This window comes from Salmo salar, chromosome 12 (genome assembly GCF_965601325.2).
Source record: "Salmo salar chromosome 12, fSalSal1, whole genome shotgun sequence".
NCBI lineage: Eukaryota > Metazoa > Chordata > Actinopteri > Salmoniformes > Salmonidae > Salmo > Salmo salar.
This window is the reverse complement of record NC_138302.1, coordinates 63,203,976-63,224,142: the sequence shown is the minus strand read 5'-3', so window position 1 is coordinate 63,224,142 and position 20,167 is coordinate 63,203,976. Positions and strand designations below refer to the sequence as shown.

The 20,167-nt window shown below is 46.2% G+C and overlaps 1 protein-coding gene across 3 annotated transcripts in view; it reads left to right on the top strand.

The window, feature by feature from the left end:
* The window catches only part of LOC106565432 (nck-associated protein 5-like), a 107,814-nt gene that overhangs the window by 46,405 nt on the left and 41,242 nt on the right, over positions 1–20,167 (top strand). For 2 of the 3 annotated variants that reach the window (XM_082959201.1, XM_014132563.3), the window contains exons 3-4: positions 14,950–15,026; positions 17,170–17,304. In XM_082959201.1, coding sequence (XP_082815327.1) covers positions 17,176–17,304 — 129 coding nt within the window. In that variant the 5' untranslated portion in view covers positions 14,950–15,026; positions 17,170–17,175. Of the gene's footprint in view, positions 1–4,046; positions 4,794–14,949; positions 15,027–17,169; positions 17,305–20,167 lie in introns of those variants that run through there. The other variant, XM_014132557.3, reaches the window with a different exon arrangement.

Here is a 20,167-nt window from a genome sequence, read left to right as displayed (position 1 = left end):
GTTTTACTTGTATTTAAGAGCAGTTGGAGGCCACGGAAGGAGAGTTGTATGGCATTGAAGCTAGTCTGGAGGGTAGTTAACAGTGTCCAAAGAAGGGCCAGAAGTATACAGAATGGTGTCGTCTGTGTAGAGGTGGATCAGAGAATCACCAGCAGCAAGAGCGACATCATTGATGTATACAGAGAAAAGAGTCGGCCCAAGAATTGAACGCTGTGGCACCCCCATAGACTGCCAGAGGCCCGGACAACTGGTCCTCCGATTTGACACACTGAACTCTATCAGAGAAGTAGTTGGTGAACCAGGCGAGGCAATCATTTGAGAAGCCAAGGCTGTTGAGTCTGCCGATGAGGATGTGGTGATTGACAGAGTCGAAAACCTTGGCCAGGTCAGTGAATACGGCTGCACAGTATTGTTTCTTATCAATGGCGGTGAAGATATCGTTTAGGACCTTGAGCGTGGCTGAGGTGCACCCATGACCAGCTCTGAAACCAGATTGCATAGTGGAGAAGGTGCGGTGGGATTCGAAATGGTCGGTAATCTGTTTGTTGACTTGGCTTTCGAAGACTTTAGAGAGGCAGGGTAGGATAGATATAGGTCTGTAGCAGTTTGGGTCAAGAGTGTGTCCCCCTTTGAAGAGGGGGATGACCGCAGCTGCTTTCCAATCTTTGGGAATCTCAGACGACACGAAAGAGAGGTTAAACAGGCTAGTAATAGGGGTTGCAACAATTTCGGCAGATAATTTTAGAAAGAAAGGGTCCAGATTGTCTAGCCCGGCTGATTTGTAGGGGTCCATATTTTGCAGCTCTTTCAGAACATCAGCTGACTGGATTTGGGAGAAGGATAAATGGGGATGGCTTGGGCGAGTTTCTGGGGGGGGGGGGGGGGGGGGTGCAGTGCTGTTGACCGGGGTAGGGGTAGCCAGGTGGAAAGCATGGCCAGCCGTAGAGAAATGCTTATTGAAAATCTCAATTATAGTGGATTTATCGGTGGTGACAGAGTTTCCTATCCTCAGTGCAGTGGGCAGCTGGGAGGAGGTGCTCTTATTCTCCAAGGACTTTACAGTGCCCCAGAACCTTTTTGAGCCAGCTACAGTGACTAGCGTCAGACCCAGAGCCACACCATGAATGTGGCCCAAATGGCACACTATTCCATATAGTGTACTACTTTTGACCAAAGCGCTATGGGCCCATACCAAAAGTCGTGTACTAGAAAGAGAATAGGGTGCTATTTGGGACGCACAATATACGTCTGAGCCACGTAGTTGAATTAGCCGCTCAGGCTAGGAACCCTTTAGCTTGGCTAAATGTGTATTTTCCAATAAGAGGCTATTCACTGTCTCCCTTGGGGCCTTGAAGAAAGCCAGCCATGTTGGGGTACCATGTTGATGACGCACGCCATTTGACTGAGCAGTGTAGGGGGTTTTCAAGTCTTGTTTTTAATGCAAGAGCTTTGTTGATCCTGCCAGACAGTCGGGTATTAAAACAGTCTCTGTGGTGTGTCTACCATTTGCCCCTTGAGCAGTGAGAGACGAACCACAATACACAGTCAACAGTGTGTAATGAAGAGGACCTTTTTGATGACAACACTAGTCACACGCTAACCGTATAGGGGAGACAAAACAAGCATTTTTTAACTCTTCAAGAACAGATCATGTTTGAGTTTATAAACATCTACTGGGCTTCTTCTTTTAACTACAAAGCCTCAAAGTAAAACATTCCCCATCTGACCCCACTATCACCCCCCCCCCCCCCCCCCCCCCCCCCCCCAGACACGAGTTCTCGATCACCCCAATAGATGCTTTGGTCATGGGAGGAGGTTTCATATGGAATTCCATTCTCTTTTCCACCACAGGGAAGGAAATGGATAGAGGGTGATCTAAGAATGGTCAGGCTATAAGGGCTCGAACACACCAATTGCGTCTGTTTTTAAAAAAGAAAAGAAAAAGGAACATCTACATAGGTGTACAGAGGCCCAGTTTCAGCAACCATCACTCCTGTGTTCCAATGGCACGTGTTTGCTAATCCAAGTTTATCATTTTAAAAGGCTAATTGATCATTAGAAAACCCTTTTGTAATTATGTTAGCACAGCTGAAAACTGTTGTTCTGATTAAAGAAGCAATAAAACTGGCCTTCTTTAGACTAGTTGAGTATCAGCATTTGTGGGTTCAATTACAGGCCCAAAATGGCCAGAAACTGTAAGGGGTGCGTACTGGCGGCAGAAAAGTCAGACGCAGGAGAGCAAAACTGTGTTTCCAACGGTGCACTTTAATAATAAAAACCACCAGAAAACAGAACAATCAATAAATGGGTACAAAACCCGACACACACCAGACATAACGTGCACAAGCACTTACAATAAACAATACCGGACAAGGACATAGGGGGAACAGAGGATTAAATACACAACATGGAATTGAAACCAGGTGTGTGGGAAGACAAGACAAAACAAATGGAAAATGAAAGGTGGATCGGCAATGGCTAGAAGACCGGTGACGTCGATCGCTGAACGTCGCCCGAACAAGGGGAGGGACCGACTTCGGAGGAAGTTGTGACAGAAACAAAGACCTTTCTTCTGAAACTTGTCAGTCTATACTTGTTCTGAGAAATGAAGGCTATTCCCGGTGATAAATTGCCAACAAACTGAAGATCTCGTACAACGCTGTGCACTATTCCCTTCACAGAACAGCGCAAACTGGCTCTAACCAGAATAGAAAGAGTGGGAGGCCCCGGTGCACAACTGAGCAAGAGGGACAAGTACAGTAGAGTGTCTAGTTTGAGAAACAGACGCCTCAACATTAACAATGTCTACACTGTATTTCTGATCAATTTGATGTTATTTTAATAGAGACATTTTTTTGCTTTTCTTCAAACAAGGACATTTCTAAGTGACCCCGAACTTTTGAACGGTAGTGTACCTCATGGACTGTAAATCAATGCTGAGATTCCAACCCACTACACTGTCTGACAGCAGGACCAAAAGAGGGTCACAGTAGAATAAATAGACTTTACAGGAAATGTAATCTTTATAGGAGAGCGTATGTAAGTGTGGTATGTCAGTTTAAGTGAGAGGTAGATTCCAAACATTGTGAGTACTATAGTATAGATGTCAATTCCCTATTTTACATGGTATGCCGTTGTTCCTTGGGAGGAGGAAGGGCAGTCTTGTGGTGGGTGGATGGGTGGGTGTGACAGCAGCAGGGTGGGCCCAGGAGTCAGGACTACAGAGTACCAATGAATACCCAGCATTCCAGAGCTGTAATTAGGTTATAGTGTCAGTCGGAGACACACAAACACACACACACACTTATTAGGGTAAAGATGGTGGCAGGTTGTAGCCACCTGTCTTGGTGTGACGACACATGTCTCTACATCAGTCTAATTCCATCTCTGCACCCTCCACATATGGTGCATGGAAAAACACTCTGCGGCCGGCAGCTCTCATAAAACACATTCACCTTTCACCCCTTTAGTTATTCATCTATAAGGTCATTGATAGCGTTAGATTCCGTGACTGTATTTCATATTTGAATAGATCTCAAATAAAAATAATCAGGTGGTTACTGAATAGATGAAAGACGTAGATTAATCTACAATCGTAGTGTAGGAAACCTCCACGCCCCTCCCCTTCAGTTTTATAATTCCTCTTATTCCTGACAGAATAAAATGAAACATTTGACATTATCGATTCTCAGTTAGGAGGGCTCTACTTCCCCATTCATTTCATTGAGTGACTTTTTTGACTGCGGACTCGTTTTCAGGGGCTGGAAATCCTCTTAGCTGACAGCTCCCTGCCCGTACCCCTGTCGTCGTCGTCGTCGTCCCCCCCCCCCCCCCCTGTCCCCCCTCCCGTCCAGCTCAAATGTCTGTGGAGCTGAGCGGATGTACTGTACACTACGCTCCCCTCCCCAGGCTTTGTCTATAGTCTAACTCTGTTCCCTTTTGGAAAAAAATATCCCCTTTTTTTCTTTCTATGACATCCCCTTCCCTCCCTCGCTCATCCCTCGCTCCTCTGCTCCCTCTCAGCAAGCTAGCAACTACAGAGTTAATTCTGGGCACAAGGAGAGGAGGAGGTGGAGCGCACGTGGGCTCGTCCACAGCTGTTGTAGTGTAGTAGCCTGGGTTTGTCTGAGTGGAGGAGGGCTTAACTCTCTTTCACTCGCTCTACCCCTTCCTCTGTCTATTACAGTACATGCTCTTATGTGCTTTAGCTGTGGCTAGTGCGCTCTCTCTCTCTCTCTCTCTCTCTCTCTCTCTCTCTCTCTCTCTCTCTCTCTCTCTCTCTCTCTGCTCGGCCTCTGGAACAATGACAGTCGCTACTGCAGACACACACAATATGCCAGCGTTGCTGCTGCTACCACTGCTACTGCTGCACTAGGATGGCCCTGACGTCTCAGCACTGAGCCTCAGATAGAGAGAGTTCTAGAGACGACACACATCCCTTCTTTACCTCCTCCTCTGCCTCCTCTCTTGGTGGGGAGAGAGGCTGTAACTGCAGCACGAGGCTGGCCCAGCTGACACTGGGACTAGGAGCAGTGACTGGCTGGCAGAGGCGCTCTGTGCTTGGGACATTTTCTCATTACCGTATGTTCATAGGGTTTATTCCATATTGATCCCAGACATTCCCCACACAGGAGCTCTGGAACGTCTAGGATGCTGTGACGGTGCTTTCCCTAGAGGTGATGATCAGGGAAGAGTGGAGATGAACTGGAAGAAAGGAGGGATGCTATTTTTTGCCAGAGATCTGTAAATGCGGAGCTCTGTCGACGTGGGCTGGTGTGCTTTGTTTATCGTGTGTGAGTATTTATTTTGTGTATTTTCAGAAGATGGTGGCCTACTTATTTTGTGCATAATGTGTACTTCTTTGTGCACATTTGTGTATGTGGACTGTATGCATGTGGATGTGTTTATTAGATCATGTGCATGTGTGTGTGTTGTAGCTCATTTTTGCATGCAGCATGTGTGTGTCAGTGTACACGTTTGCATGTGTACGCAATAGAATTTAGATTCATGTTTTTATATGCTTTCTCTCTGTGTCTGTGTGTGTGTGTGTGTGTGTGTGTGTGTGTGTGTATGGTTGTTTTTTCTCTCTGTGTCTAATTTTGTCAGCGGGTTGCTAATCCCCTGGCTGGCAGGCTTTTGCCTGGGTTTTGTTGTGGCGGGCGGTGATCAGAAGCTCTTTACATGATGACGGGGGAGGGGGAGCAGGATGGAACAGCTGGGCTGCTGTGGAAAGGGGTGCGTGACCGGGAGTCACCCGTTGGCATGGATCAGCTACTAGCCCCAAATACTCAACTTGGCGTAGTCATAACCAGATGCCCGCAGGGGGAGTAACCCATATTTGGGGCATTGGGAAGGGGGCATTGCAGGCTTCATTTGATGTTTCCGTTCTACTTAGTCAGCAGCATGATATTATAATGTGTATAAGATGTTTCAACAAAGCTTAAAGCAACTGTTTATAGAGTAGAATGGGCTTTGGCATTCTTATCCTACACTACACACATTACAATTATTGCCAATTGCAGCTCTGGCGTGACTGTACTTAGAGGAATATGGGCAAAACAGGGAAAAGAGGCTCCTATACCAATACCACCCCCGTGCCATGACCCTATACCAATACCACCCCCGTGCCATGACCCTATACCAATATCACCCCCGCGCCATGACCCTATACCAATACCACCCCCGCACCATGACCCTATAACAATATCACCCCCGCGCCATGACCCTATACCAATACCACCCCCGTGCCATGACCCTATACCAATACCACCCCCGTGCCATGACCCTATACCAATATCACCCCCGCGCCATGACCCTATACCAATACCACCCCCGCACCATGACCCTATAACAATATCACCCCCGCGCCATGACCCTATACCAATACCACCCCCGTGCCATGACCCTAAACCAATACCACCCCCGTGCCATGACCCTATACCAATACCACCCCCGTGCCATGACCCTATACCAATACCACCCCCGTGCCATGACACTATACCAATACCACCCCCGTGCCATGACCCTATACCAATACCACCCCCGTGCCATGACCCTATACCAATACCACCCCCGTGCCATGACCCTATACCAATACCACCCCGTGCCATGACCCTATACCAATACCACCCCCGTGCCATGACCCTATACCAATATCACCCCCGCGCCATGACCCTATACCAATACCACCCCCGCACCATGACCCTATACCAATATCACCCCCGCGCCATGACCCCTAACCAATACCACCCCCGCGCCATGACCCTATACCAATATCACCCCCGCGCCATGACCCTAAACCAATATCACCCCCGCGCCATGACCCTATACCAATACCACCCCCGCACCATGACCCTATACCAATATCACCCCCGCGCCATGACCCCTAACCAATACCACCCCCGCGCCATGACCCTATACCAATATCACCCCCGCGCCATGACCCTAAACCAATACCACCCCCGCGCCATGACCCTAAACCAATACCACCCCCGCGCCATGACCCTAAACCAATATCACCCCCGCGCCATGACCCTATACCAATATCACCCCCGCGCCATGACCCTATACCAATATCACCCCCGCGCCATGACCCTATACCAATATCACCCCCGCGCCATGACCCTATACCAATATCACCCCCGCGCCATGACCCTATACCAATATCACCCCCGCGCCATGACCCTATACCAATATCACCCCCGCGCCATGACCCTATACCAATATCACCCCCGCGCCATGACCCTATACCAATACCACCCCCGCGCCATGACCCTAAACCAATATCACCCCCGCGCCATGACCCTAAACCAATACCACCCCCGCGCCATGACCCTAAACCAATACCACCCCCGCGCCATGACCCTAAACCAATACCACCCCCGCGCCATGACCCTATACCAATACCACCCCCGCGCCATGACCCTATACCAATATCACCCCCGCGCCATGACCCTATACCAATATCACCCCCGCGCCATGACCCTATACCAATACCACCCCCGCGCCATGACCCTATACCAATATCACCCCCGCGCCATGACCCTATACCAATATCACCCCCGCGCCATGACCCTAAACCAATACCACCCCCGCGCCATGACCCTATACCAATACCACCCCCGCGCCATGACCCTATACCAATATCACCCCCGCGCCATGACCCTAAACCAATACCACCCCCGCGCCATGACCCTATACCAATATCACCCCCGCGCCATGACCCTAAACCAATACCACCCCCGCGCCATGACCCTATACCAATACCACCCCCGCGCCATGACCCTAAACCAATACCACCCCCGCGCCATGACCCTAAACCAATACCACCCCCGCGCCATGACCCTATACCAATATCACCCCCGTGCCATGACCCTAAACCAATACCACCCCCGCGCCATGACCCTAAACCAATACCACCCCCGCGCCATGACCCTATACCAATATCACCCCCGCGCCATGACCCTATACCAATACCACCCCCGCGCCATGACCCTATACCAATATCATGACTCTATACCAATATCACCCCCGCGCCATGACCGTAAACTAAATACCACCGCGCGCCATGACCCTATACCAATATCACCCCCGCGCCATGACCCTAAACCAATACCACCCCCGCGCCATGACCCTATACCAATATCACCCCCGCGCCATGACCCTATGCCAATACCACCCCCGCGCCATGACCCTATACCAATACCACCCCCGCGCCATGACCCTATACCAATATCACCCCCGCGCCATGACCCTATACCAATATCACCCCCGCGCCATTACCCTAAAGCAATACCACCCCCGCGCCATGACCCTATACCAATATCACCCCCGCGCCATGACCCTAAACCAATACCACCCCCGCGCCATGACCCTATACCAATATCACCCCCGCGCCATGACCCTATACCAATACCACCCCCGCGCCATGACCCTATACCAATATCACCCCCGCGCCATGACCCTATACCAATACCACCCCCGCGCCATGACCCTATACCAATACCACCCCCGCGCCATGACCCTATACCAATACCACCCCCGCGCCATGACCCTAAACCAATACCACCCCCGCGCCATGACCCTATACCAATACCACCCCCGCGCCATGACCCTATACCAATATCACCCCCGCGCCATGACCCTAAACCAATACCACCCCCGCGCCATGACCCTATACCAATATCACCCCCGCGCCATGACCCTAAACCAATATCACCCCCGCGCCATGACCCTATACCAATATCACCCCCGCGCCATGACCCTAAACCAATATCACCCCCGCGCCATGACCCTATACCAATATCACCCCCGCGCCATGACCCTATACCAATATCACCCCCGCGCCATGACCCTATACCAATACCACCCCCGCGCTATGACCCTATACCAATATCACCCCCGCGCCATGACCCTATACCAATATCACCCCCGCGACATGACCCTATACCAATATCACCCCCGCGCCATGACCCTATACCAATACCACCCCCGCGCTATGGTGACCCTATACCCATATGACCCCCGCGCCATGACCCTATACCAATATGACCCCCACGCCATGACCCTATACCAATACCACCCCCGCGCTATGGTGACCCTATACCAATATGACCCCTGCGCCATGACCCTATACCAATATCACCCCCGCGCCATGACCCTATACCAATATGACCCCTGCGCCATGACCCTATACCAATATGACCCCCGCGCCATGACCCTATACCAAGCTCTATCATGATCTTCCCGTATGTGTATTTCTCTTTGTTAAAATCACTGGTTTGTTTGTTTAACCAGTGTTGTGTTGTGCGTGGGCCTTCATACTGCTAAACTGTAATAAGTCCTGGGGAAGTGATACACTGGTGTGTTGACATAAGGCTTAGCAATGAGGGTGGTGTTTGAGTGTGCCTCAACTCCTCCAGACTGAAGGGTTTTGAACACATAGCTTCTCAATTCTCACTAGGTATTGAGTGCTAAAAAAATTTAATAGCTGGACTAGTTAGTGCTTGCTGTTATTTTACAAAGAACAAAGGCCAAGTGTGCGTCCCAAATGGCACTATGGGCTCTGGTCAAAAGTAGTGCACTATAAAGGGAATACTAGGGTGCCATTTGGGACATACACTATATTGATTTGTTGTTCTGGTCTGGTCTCCTCAAATGTGAGACCCAGTCCACAGTATTTTATCCCTTTTCAGGAGTCCTCTAAGCACGCGGTATTCATTCCAGATGGCTGGCCAGTGTTGGGTATGTATGCCATGCAGTTGGGGATGTTCAAAGAGCTAGACATCTCACCGTGACTTTGATGACATGCCCGTGACTTTGAGGACACGTCTGTAACTCATCTTGTCAGCGGAGTTTGATACAGCTAACTTTGTCATGTGCCTCAAAGAACAGCCAACCAACCTTCACAGAGACAGAAGGGCTCAAAAGAGCCTAAAAACCTCGAATCAGTGGTGAATTTACAACACTCTCACGAAGCCTCTAAAATATCCCTTGGTGAAGTCAGGACACAGTGGGTCCTCCACTAAAGTACAGACAGATGCTGTTTCTGTTGATAAGCTAGTCTGAGGTATTTGAGGTTATGTCTCATTAATGACCGACGGGGTCTGGTTTTTATAGCTCCTCAGCTGCCCCAGCCTATGTTTTGTTCTGCTCCGCTGCGCTCGGTTGGGTGAATTTGCTGACTACTGCAATGTCACAGCACTGACTCAGTCACACAGAGGCTGTAACTCTCAGGAGCTCAAACTCAAAGGAGTTTTTGAGGTAAAGTTGATCAAGATGGGCGAGCTTTAGACACTGGCAAGGTAATGTATTTCAATATGGTTGAAAAAGGCCTATGGCCTACTGTTTATATTTGAATGCAGTCATCTCGGTTTTCATACGTCACTTGTTTGCATCAACGGCAAAGACATTGGCAACTTTGTATTTGTAGTCAACTTTTTTATGAAGTTACCGGCGGTCACAGAGAGATGAATAAACCATGTGATTCTATGTTTAGCTGAGTTCTGTGTATAAAGTGACGCGGGAGGGCAAAAAAACAGAGAAACATGGATGTGGGGGTTGTCTGTCCTTGTGCCCATCAGAGTTGGCAAAGATGAAAGGGGGGGGGGGGGGGTTGATGAGTGATGTCTGAGGGGTCTTTGATAAGATTGTAATTCTTTGTTAATGTTGGCCTCTGTTTTTAGTTTAAAGATGGGAAGGATTTAGTGTTTTCCAAACTTTGCAGTTCACCCTGTGACTTACAGCAAACAGACACAGCTCTTTTATTGCAGTAGTAATGGATAGGGTTTCTTAAAACGCTTGGATAACTTTTTTCCTTGTAGCTGTACAGTTCGGACTCAGTTCTTCTATGCCCTTTCCAGGAGTTTCTCCCGCTGTCATGACCAATTCATTTCAACAGATGGAGGCTTGTTTTGGAGAACGTGCAGAATTCTTACCCTGCCATGTTCAAAGGGCCCTTGGCTCAAATGTGTTATTGTTTGACTGTTTTATTGTTTAATCTGCTCTATTTTTAACCCCTATAAGCACCTGATTTTAATCTGTAAACCACAGCTCCGATCACTCCCCCTCCCTTTCCACCCACCCGAAACACGATTAATTAACGTTTGCATATATTTGAGTTGTTTTGATGAGCTAATTATAGTGGAATGGGACTTATCATGCATGGGAGTGTGGATTAATATTCTAGTTTCTGTGATCGTACCCTAACCCAGTCTTTTAGGGAAAGGAGAGCTCCCAAGGCGGGTTGGGGTGGGTGGGGGGGAGGAAGGAGGGGGCAGGGGCTCTTGGCAGGAGCTTAGAAATGCCCCCGAGGGTAGAATTCTTTTTGATTTGCGTTCAGACGGGGTAGTCAAATCCACCTCCCCACCCCCACAATTTACACCTCTGTCTGCATCTCTATATTGGTATATCTCTTTCTTCTTACTCCCCTTTTCTTTTCTCCTGCTATACCACTTTCTCTCCTCCAATTCTGTCATGACACCTTTTTCTCCCCGTCGTCATTTCTGTGTATATTCGGTGCATTCGGAAAGTATTCAGACCCCTTTTTCCACATTTTGTTACGTTACAGCCGTATTCAAAAATGGATTAAATAAATGCAAATCGTCATCAATCTACACACAATACCCCATAATGACAAAGCGAAAACAGGTCTAGACATTCAGACCCCTTGCTATGAGACTCGAAATTGAGCTCAGGTGCATCCTGTTTCCATTGATCATCCTTTAGATGTTTCTACAACTTGATTGGAGTCCACCTGTGGTAAATTCAATTGATTGGACATGATTTGGAAAGGCACACGCCTGTCTATAGCGCCAAGACAAGATTGTGTCGAGGCACAGATCTGGGGAAGGGTACCAAAAAATGTCTGCAGCATTGATGGTCCCCAAGAACACAGTGGCCTCCATCATTCTTAAATGGAAGAAGTTTGGAACCACCAAGAATCTTCCGAGAGCTGGCTGCCCGGCCAAACTGAGCAATTGGAGGAGAAGGGCCTTGGTCAGGGAAGTGACCAAGAACCCGATTGTAGTTTGCCAAAAGGCACCTAAAGACTCTAGGACCATGAGAAACAAGATTCCCTGGTCTGATGAAACCAAGATTGATCTCTTTGTCCTCAGTGCCAAACGTCACATCTTGAGGAAACCTGGCAGCATCATGCTGTAGGGATGTTTTTCATCAGCAGGGACTGGGCGACTAGTCAGGATCAAGGGAAAGATGAACTTAGCAAAGTACAGTGAGATCCTTGATGAAACCTGCTCCATAGTGCTCAGGACGTCAGACTGGTTCACCTTCCAACAGGACAATGACCCTAAGCACACAGCCAAGACAACGCAGGAGTGGCTTCGGGACAAGTCTCTGAATGTCTTTGAGTGGCCCAACCAGAGCCCAGACTTGAACCCAGTCGAACATCTCTGGAGAGACCTGAAAATAGCTGTGCAGCGACACTCCCCGTCTAACCGACAGAGCTTGAGAGGATCTGCAGAGAATAATGGGAGAAACTCCCTAAATACAGGTGAGCCAAGTTTGTAGCAATTTTTTTCACCCTGTTTTAAGGGTATTGTGTGTAGATTGATGAGGGGAAAAACAATTTCATAAATTTAAAAATTAGGCTGTAACTTAACAATGTGGAAAAAGTCAAAGGGTCTGAATAATTTTCAAATGCACTGTATAATGAACAAAATATAAACGCAACATAAAATGTTGATCCCCTGTTTTATGAGCTGAAATAAAAGATCCCAGAAAATGTTAATATGCACATTAAAAAGCGTATTTTGTGCACATCTGTTAGAGAGCATTTTTCCTTTGCCGAGATAATCCATCCACCTGACAGGTGTGGCATATCAAGAAGCTGATTAAACAGCATTATCATTACACAGGTGAACTTTGTGCTGGAGACAATAAAAGGCCACTCTCAAATGTGCAGGTTTGTCACACAACACATTGCCACAGATGTCTCAAGTTTTGCTGACTGCAGGAATGTATACCAGAGCTGTTGCTAGATGATTTAATATGAATTTCTCTACCATAATATGCCTCTGACGTCGTTTTAGAGAACTTGACAGTACGTCCAACCGGCTTCACAACCGTAGACCACATGTAACCACGTCAGCCCAGGACTTCCACATCGGGCTTCTTCACCTGCGGGATCGTCTGAAGGGGTGCTGGGTGCTGAGGAGTATTTCTGTCTCTAATAAAGTACTTTTGTGGGGAAAAACTCATTCTGACTGGCTGGGCCTTACTCACAAGTGAGTGGGCCTCTGCCCTCCCAAGTCCACCCATGGCTGCGCCCCTGCCCAGTCATGTGAAATCCATAGATTAGGGCCGAATTTATTTAAATGTATTGATTTCCTTATGAACTGTAACTCAGTAAAATCATTGACATTGTTGCATGTTGCGTTTTTATATTTTTGTTCAGTATATCTTTCTTTATGCCTCTTTCTTTTTGTGTGTTGACTCCACATACCCACTCTCCGAAAAACCAACCTGTGAACCCACTGAGCCTCCATCTCTGATGCCCACTCCTGGCAGACAATAGTGGAATTACCCTCCCTGATACTCACGCTGAAATAATGTCCTGCCGCCTGCCTACACCCCTTCCCCAGCCTCCAGGTGCACAGTGACACAGAGTGGTTTTAGTCTCTCTAGCCCTAACGCTGCGGAGGCTGCTGGTGAAGTCAGGCCTCATAGGTCTTCCTCATTCCGATGCATTGTCTGCTGACTCCTCAGGGCATTTTATCATTGGAATGATTCACAGGATCCCAGCATTGGGTTCAGCCCATATATTGTCTTGTTCACCATCGAAACCTGGCACGTGAGGCTATAGCCTAACCCTAGCAATTAGTGTCTGTAGTCATAAGACACCCATTCACTGTAGAGTTTACCTTGTAGATCAGAGATTAGATAGGTTAAACGTTCGGCCCACTGTAGAGAGAGCACTGTTATTAGGTTATCTACTGAACGATGTAGCCTAACATTCTGCTGCATAGATAGATCAGTATTATTCAATTATGTTATAAGCATCTTTGCGGCGTCTATTTTTTTCTATGTGTGGTGGATTATCTTTGTTAGGTTTGAAGGGAGACAGCCGGGGCTGATAAAACAACACCATGTCCATCGCAATCTCTTTTTTTACCTTCTCTTTCCCTCTGCCCGAACAGAAGGCATTCCCCTAACGTGGGTGGGGGGGTTTACAGTAATGTCTGGGAGGCAGCAGCTGATGTCAAGACTGAGGTAGGTTTTAAGGGGCTCTTCTGAAGCACCTGTTTGGTGGTGGGAAAACACATCCCACCTGGCAGCGCCAGCCCTGCCTGTCTGTTTTCTAGAGAGGGGAACCCTGGGAGGATAGGGCAGATACTCTCAAATGCTTATCTAATTGTAAACGTTGGCCCCTGAAGGGGTCCAGGGGAGTCCAGGGGAGGATGAGATGGGGAACTGCCTGTCAGAAGTGACATGGGACGGACGGTGAGAGGAACAGGGTGTGGAGAGGGGAAGAGGAAGAAAATGCCTGCCAAGAAGTCTTTCACTGCAGAGTTTATTTTTTATTTTTTAGTCTTCCTTTGTTTCTCACTTTTCACTCTGATCTATCAGTTTTCACTCTGGTGATGAATCAGCTTTTCGCTCTCAATAGGTCATATAAGCTTCCATATTTGGCTATGTTTTATGTCAACAAATTCCTCTCAAAGGCTGTGCATTCCATCAGGCCGACGCCTAAACATCCGATCCGCTCCCAATAAGATCTCAAACCGCAACCATCTCTAAACTTACCACCCCCACATAACCATTAGTAGACTAACCACTTGGAACTCAGCCCTGCAGGTATATCGCAAACCCTGAGCTTTGAGTTAGGTGCAGGGTTTGAGCTAATGAGAAACAATGCATTGTAGTGTCCTGGTTTACCATCTGAGGTACTATCAGTTCATGACCCTATCTGTTAAGACATATGAACTCATTACAATTCCCATAGTGGGGAATGGACATGAGCTTTATTGCTATAATGTTTTTATTTGAAAATGGTTAAAGATGTAGCACTTTATATCTGGTGATTTGGAAATGCCAGACAGGGCTAGCATAACGGGAGGGTTAGTTAAGTGAACCTAATGTCACATAGTGTCTTGTCTTTATAGTTTGGATGCAGTTGTTTATCTGTAGGGTTGGATAGAGAATGTTTTGCAGGTTTATTTGGATAGGGCACTGTAAATGTCAATGAAGTGGACTGGATGGTGTAGGCTGTTTTTGGTTTGTCTTGTGTCACGTCTAAGTGCCACATGCTATGGCAAATGCTTAAAGAGGATGGCTGCGAAAATAGTGAAAGAATGTTTAGCATTACATTTTGGGGGATTACAATGTTGTTTTTTGATGTGTCTTTTTCACGGAAGATGTATGTTAAACTAAATAGTTAACTCTGGGGAGACTGTGAGACTAAAGTTTTGTCCTTTTTTATGTGTTTCTCAGGTAAATTGTGGAGCGGGCCTGAAGGGCATCATAACTAAACTTTGTCCTTTCTGCACATTGTAGAGCCAGCTTGACAGGTGGGTACCCCCTTCTACACACACGCACGCACGCACGTTCATCACCATGAGTCTATTTGTCTACTCTACTCAGTCTATTTCACCTGAGTCTATTTTAGTCATTTTTGAACCATATAGGCCATGTCTATTTGAATTCTTAGCTGAATCAAAAGCCAACCCCTTAGCTGTATCACGTCAACAGACAGACGTCGTCACAAAATAGAAGGGAAAAGAGCACTGATCTGCAGACCGATAGGAAAAGGTGAAGGAACACTCAAAATGTCAATGTTCCCTTTTACCTTTGATGTGACTTTGTGAAAATTAGCCCCTACCTACGCAAGTCTGATTATACAACTGCCCTGTTTATTTTGGATTCTCAGAAAGAGGGATACATGGGAGAGGAGAGGCTGCAGCGGCGGCAGTGTATTGATCCAAGCCGGCATGTGGCACCCATCACATGTCCCTGAGAGTGCTCTCTGTCTGGCCTAGACTCTTTGGACTCTCTGTGTGTGTCCCAAATGGCACCCTACTCCCTATATTAGGGGTTGACCATAGCAAAACCCATATTTGAGGGGGGGATTATTATTTTGGGTTAAAAAAAGACTCCAGGGCACACTTGAAAATCTAAAAGTAGTTACAAAATTTGGAGAAATTAAAATGGACCTCCTATATTTTCAAAGGCCCTTTTTCTGGCCAGCAAATTGTTTTTGACTAAATAAATCTGTGCGGCCCTCCATTGAATTTTGAAATCCCGATGTGGCCCTCGAGACAAAAGGATGGCCCACCCCTGCCCTATATAGTGCAGCATCAGACCCTGGCACACAGCCTCGTGTTCACTTTGATCCCTCCTTAAATTAATCCCCTGGTCAAAGACAGTTACCTCAGCTCTGATCAGCTGCATTGGACCATAAACTGATAATTACTGCAGACTGTCGCAACACTGGCAGTTATGCAAAGGATGAACTTTTGCCCTTAACTGACCAAAATAGTCTCTCTGAAGTGTGCTTCAAAGCGGTACCTCATGTATTTTTCACCTGAGAGAGTTTCTCTTTACTTCTCTGTCACCCCATACTTGTTTTATGTCTGCTGTGTCCTCCATCATTATTCATCTTTTTGTTCCTTTTTATAATGTATTATAGATGTAAATCAGCCATTTAAAACTCTGTGGAATCCCATACAGGCGAGAAGACTGCAGTTTGCCCCACGTAGTCCACGCTTCAGATACCTCTGGCCGTCTTGAAAGGGGTCAATAGGTTGTTTTGGATGGGCAGAGAAAGGGGTTAGAATAGGGGCGACTATGCTTTAATTTACTGGCCCTGACTACCGCCCATCCTATGGATACAATAGACTGGTTGGTTGGTTTATGGCCTGAGGTGGCAGCCCTTCCCAAAAAAGCACAAAACTGGGGAGCTGGGGAGAAGAGTAAAGACACAACTGTTCCATTTTTAAACCTCAAAGTAGGGCCTAAATGTAGTGCTATTATGTATTTCAGACTAAAACTCTAATGTACTTTCTACTGAATAACTATTATTTTCCTAATAAATCACGAGACCTCACCTTCACATGATTGTGATTGATGGTTTGATAAAGGATTCTGAAACCTTAGATGGAAAGTGAGTCTGGCAAGTTTGTATAAACCACAGAGCTTCTGTCTCGCCGCCTCTGGCCCAGCCATGGTGACCTGGTGATCAAATGAAACTATATCTAGAGAATCATCCGCTGCTTCATGAATGTGATTGTCATACACGTGTGATCAGGGGTGTTAAAAATTAATATGTACAGCTTTTTATTCAGGTACAGCATTCATTTAAATCTCAATTAATCCTGTTTTCATTGTCAAAGGGGAAATGTTGGTGAAAATATAAAAGCTTCTTTTAATTATCACCCTGGAAAGAGTGTGAAACCATGACAAATCCCCATGAAATGTTGATGTTGTTATTGTGTGCAGTGACATTATTACCCGGCTTCTGTATTACTATGGTAACCGTGTCCCCAACCTCTCTCTAAGCTTCGGGGTGAATTTTCCCCTAGGTTCAGGTCCCCTCTCCCAATCCTAACCTTAATTCTTAGCCGGATGCAAAACTGACCCAAGATCATCTTCTAGGGGCAACTTAACCCTGCACCGTTATTAACTGTGTCCCTGACCGTCCTTTCTGCACTGCAGGTAGTAATGGAGTCTGAGGAGACAGAGCTGAGAGATTGTGATGAGGCCTTTGAGTCAGAAGAGGGCGATGTGGAGCCATACCTGGAGGAGCCGGCGAGCAGCAGGGAGCTCCTAGAGAGGCTCAGGGAGCTGGAGGTGAGACCCAGGGAGAAGGAGGGCAGGGCTGGGAGAACTCTAGGCTGTATGCCAATTTGTCTTTCTTTGATTCCTCACATCCGATCTCCTCACCTACTCAACTGTATTGGATGAGAAAGTCCAAGGTTCCCTCCCCTTGGATCTTCTTCTTCAATTGGTTTTGTGAAGGAGAGAAAGAGGAATTGAGAAAGTGCTTTAGTCTTGACCCCTGGAGCTGTTGACTATCTGGGTACACCTGGAGACTGAGAGCTGCATCAGTCAAAGCATTCAATGGAAATGAATAACAGTTTGCAACGTTTAATGAAGGCAGTTTCTTGCTTTGACTGAGACCTGCAGCTGTCGAAACGATCACATGCTTCAGTCCAAACAACCAAACTCAAAGAATCAGTCTTTGATTCATCCTAGAGCAGCAGTGATATTTACTTGTAATACCATCAGTAGCACTGTGTCATTATTAATGCTAGTAGAATTTGTATTTCATATTTATTTTCAAGATGATGCCAATTTGATAGATGTGCACCTGGTGGCGTATATATCAAGTGTCTCAGGGTAGGAGTGCTGATTTCAGGAACAGTTATGCATTTTAGATCTCAATGAATAAGATTACATGGACTGGGGGAACCAGGGCTCGTTTACACATAGTGTCTCAGAGTAGAAAATTGCTGCGAATAGAGACATTTTACTCCTACTGTTATGGGTAAAAGTAAAAGTTATGCATGAACCGTCTTTAGTCATAAGAGTCACACGTAGTTGACAGATATTTAGGAGACCTCATGAGCTGTCCTAACCATTTAAGAGGTAACAGCAGGTGTCTTGATAATAGAAAGATGCAGCGAGTCAGTGATTCCTGCGCCACATGCAATTTGAATTGGAGTTAAAATAATGTTTTTGACATTTCTATGTGATCAATCCATAAATAATCTAGACCTACATGCAACAGTATCTCTATCGCAGCCAGGCACATCGTCACCATAGATGGGAAGAAACATACAGTATCTACAGTAGTGCAGAAGATGTGGTCAAGGACTTGAATGTACAGCTCCCTAACATTTTTTTTTTATATAACTCGGGCAAGTTAATGAGGCGATGAAGGACTGCACTAGTCTCTAATGTTTTTGATGAGATTGTTACTTTTCTCCCCTTGTATTGACCGAGGGTTGGGGAAATATATACAGAAAAAGGGCTATTAATGCGTTTAATGGCAATCTAAAATATGGCTATAGCCAGTTTACCAGCTATAGCCATATAAGCTTACATTATGCAATAACGGAGACAAATTTGTGCAAATAGTATTTTGGTGTAGACTTGAAACTGGTGGGTTCGTTTTGACTCTCGTTTGCGCACGGTCGCCGTGCAGTCTCGAACAATGCACTGGTCTGGGGGTTACCCCGCCCACCTAGAGCACAGTGAGGGTGAAACAAATCCACCTAATAAGAGGTCTGGCTATGGTGGATAGCAGCGCATACACCTGTTCTTTCACAAATAAGAGCTGGATAGGGCATCTATCTAACTTTTGTTTCGTGTTATCTATTTGCCTCGTGACATCTTTTATGTTTGTTTGTCATGCGTGTTCCCTCCACATTCCCTTCCTACTGGTACAGAATACAAGCGATTGTACATTGATACCGAGTCCTTTCTCTCCTTACTATGATGGTTACGCTAAGGCTGATATTATACACATTGTCACAAATGGAATCTAATACTATATAAATCTGATTTCATTGAACGTGAATGGGATTTTGAATAAAGTCCAATACTTTGGCATTTGAAATCCCTAGCCTGTGATGTGGCCATGTTACAAGAAACACACCTTTTTAATGAGAATTAATCTTTAAAGTATTTTTAGCACCAGTTAATGGAGCAGCCAGGCGTGTCAGTATCTTAGTAGCTAAAATAATCTCTAATCTTGTATTGTCAGGCTTTTTACAAAATGAAACATGTACTCTTGTAAACATTTATACTCCTAATTCTGCACAATGTTCATAACACCCCTTGCTGGGGACCCCATTCTATTGGGAGGAGACTTTAACCTGGTCAATGATAGTAGAGTAGACCTCTCTAGTCGTCCCCTTCCAGCAGATGGACCTTATCAGCTGCTTTCGAAGAACGCCAGAGTTCATTGGCATTGACTGATGTATGACGGTTAGTCAACCCCCACTCTCGTGACTATACTTTTTGCTCCAAGGTCCATAATTTGTATTCACGAATAGACAACCTCATTATCAAAATCTCTAATGGAGAATGTGATTGACTCTCAGATTCATAGCATTATCATTTCAGACCACTCCCCCCTGTCAGTCATTTTCTCCCCACCTGTCAACACAAGCAGAACTAAACAGTGGAGATTCAACAACTCTCTATTGACAGATGAGGAATTTGTGTCGACCATGAGGGAGAAAATATCTGAATTCATCACCACTAATCTGAACTCTGTCCCCTCTTTCCATATGGTGTGGGAAGCCTTTAAAGTAACCTGTAGAGGTTGAATCATAAGTTAATCCACAGGTAAAAGGAAATAAATGTTACAAAGTAAAACATGTTTTAATAGTGGAATTTAAGACTTAAGAAGAGTTGCAAAATATGTTGGACCCAAAGAACCCCAGACTTACAAATGCATTATTGACTGTAAGATCTGCATGCAATTCTGCATGATGAGACTACATTTGCCTTTTTTCTGATTACGTAGGAGATATTTCGAGTAAGTCGACAAAGCGGGCAAAATGTTAGTATTTAAACAATTCCAGCCATTCAGGATTGTAATGGGTCCGTAGTATGTGATCAAAAAACGAATTAGGCCTAACTCTGCTTTTAGAGAGTACTACTCTGGACTGTCTAAATCTGAATGTCTGAATGCCAATAACAA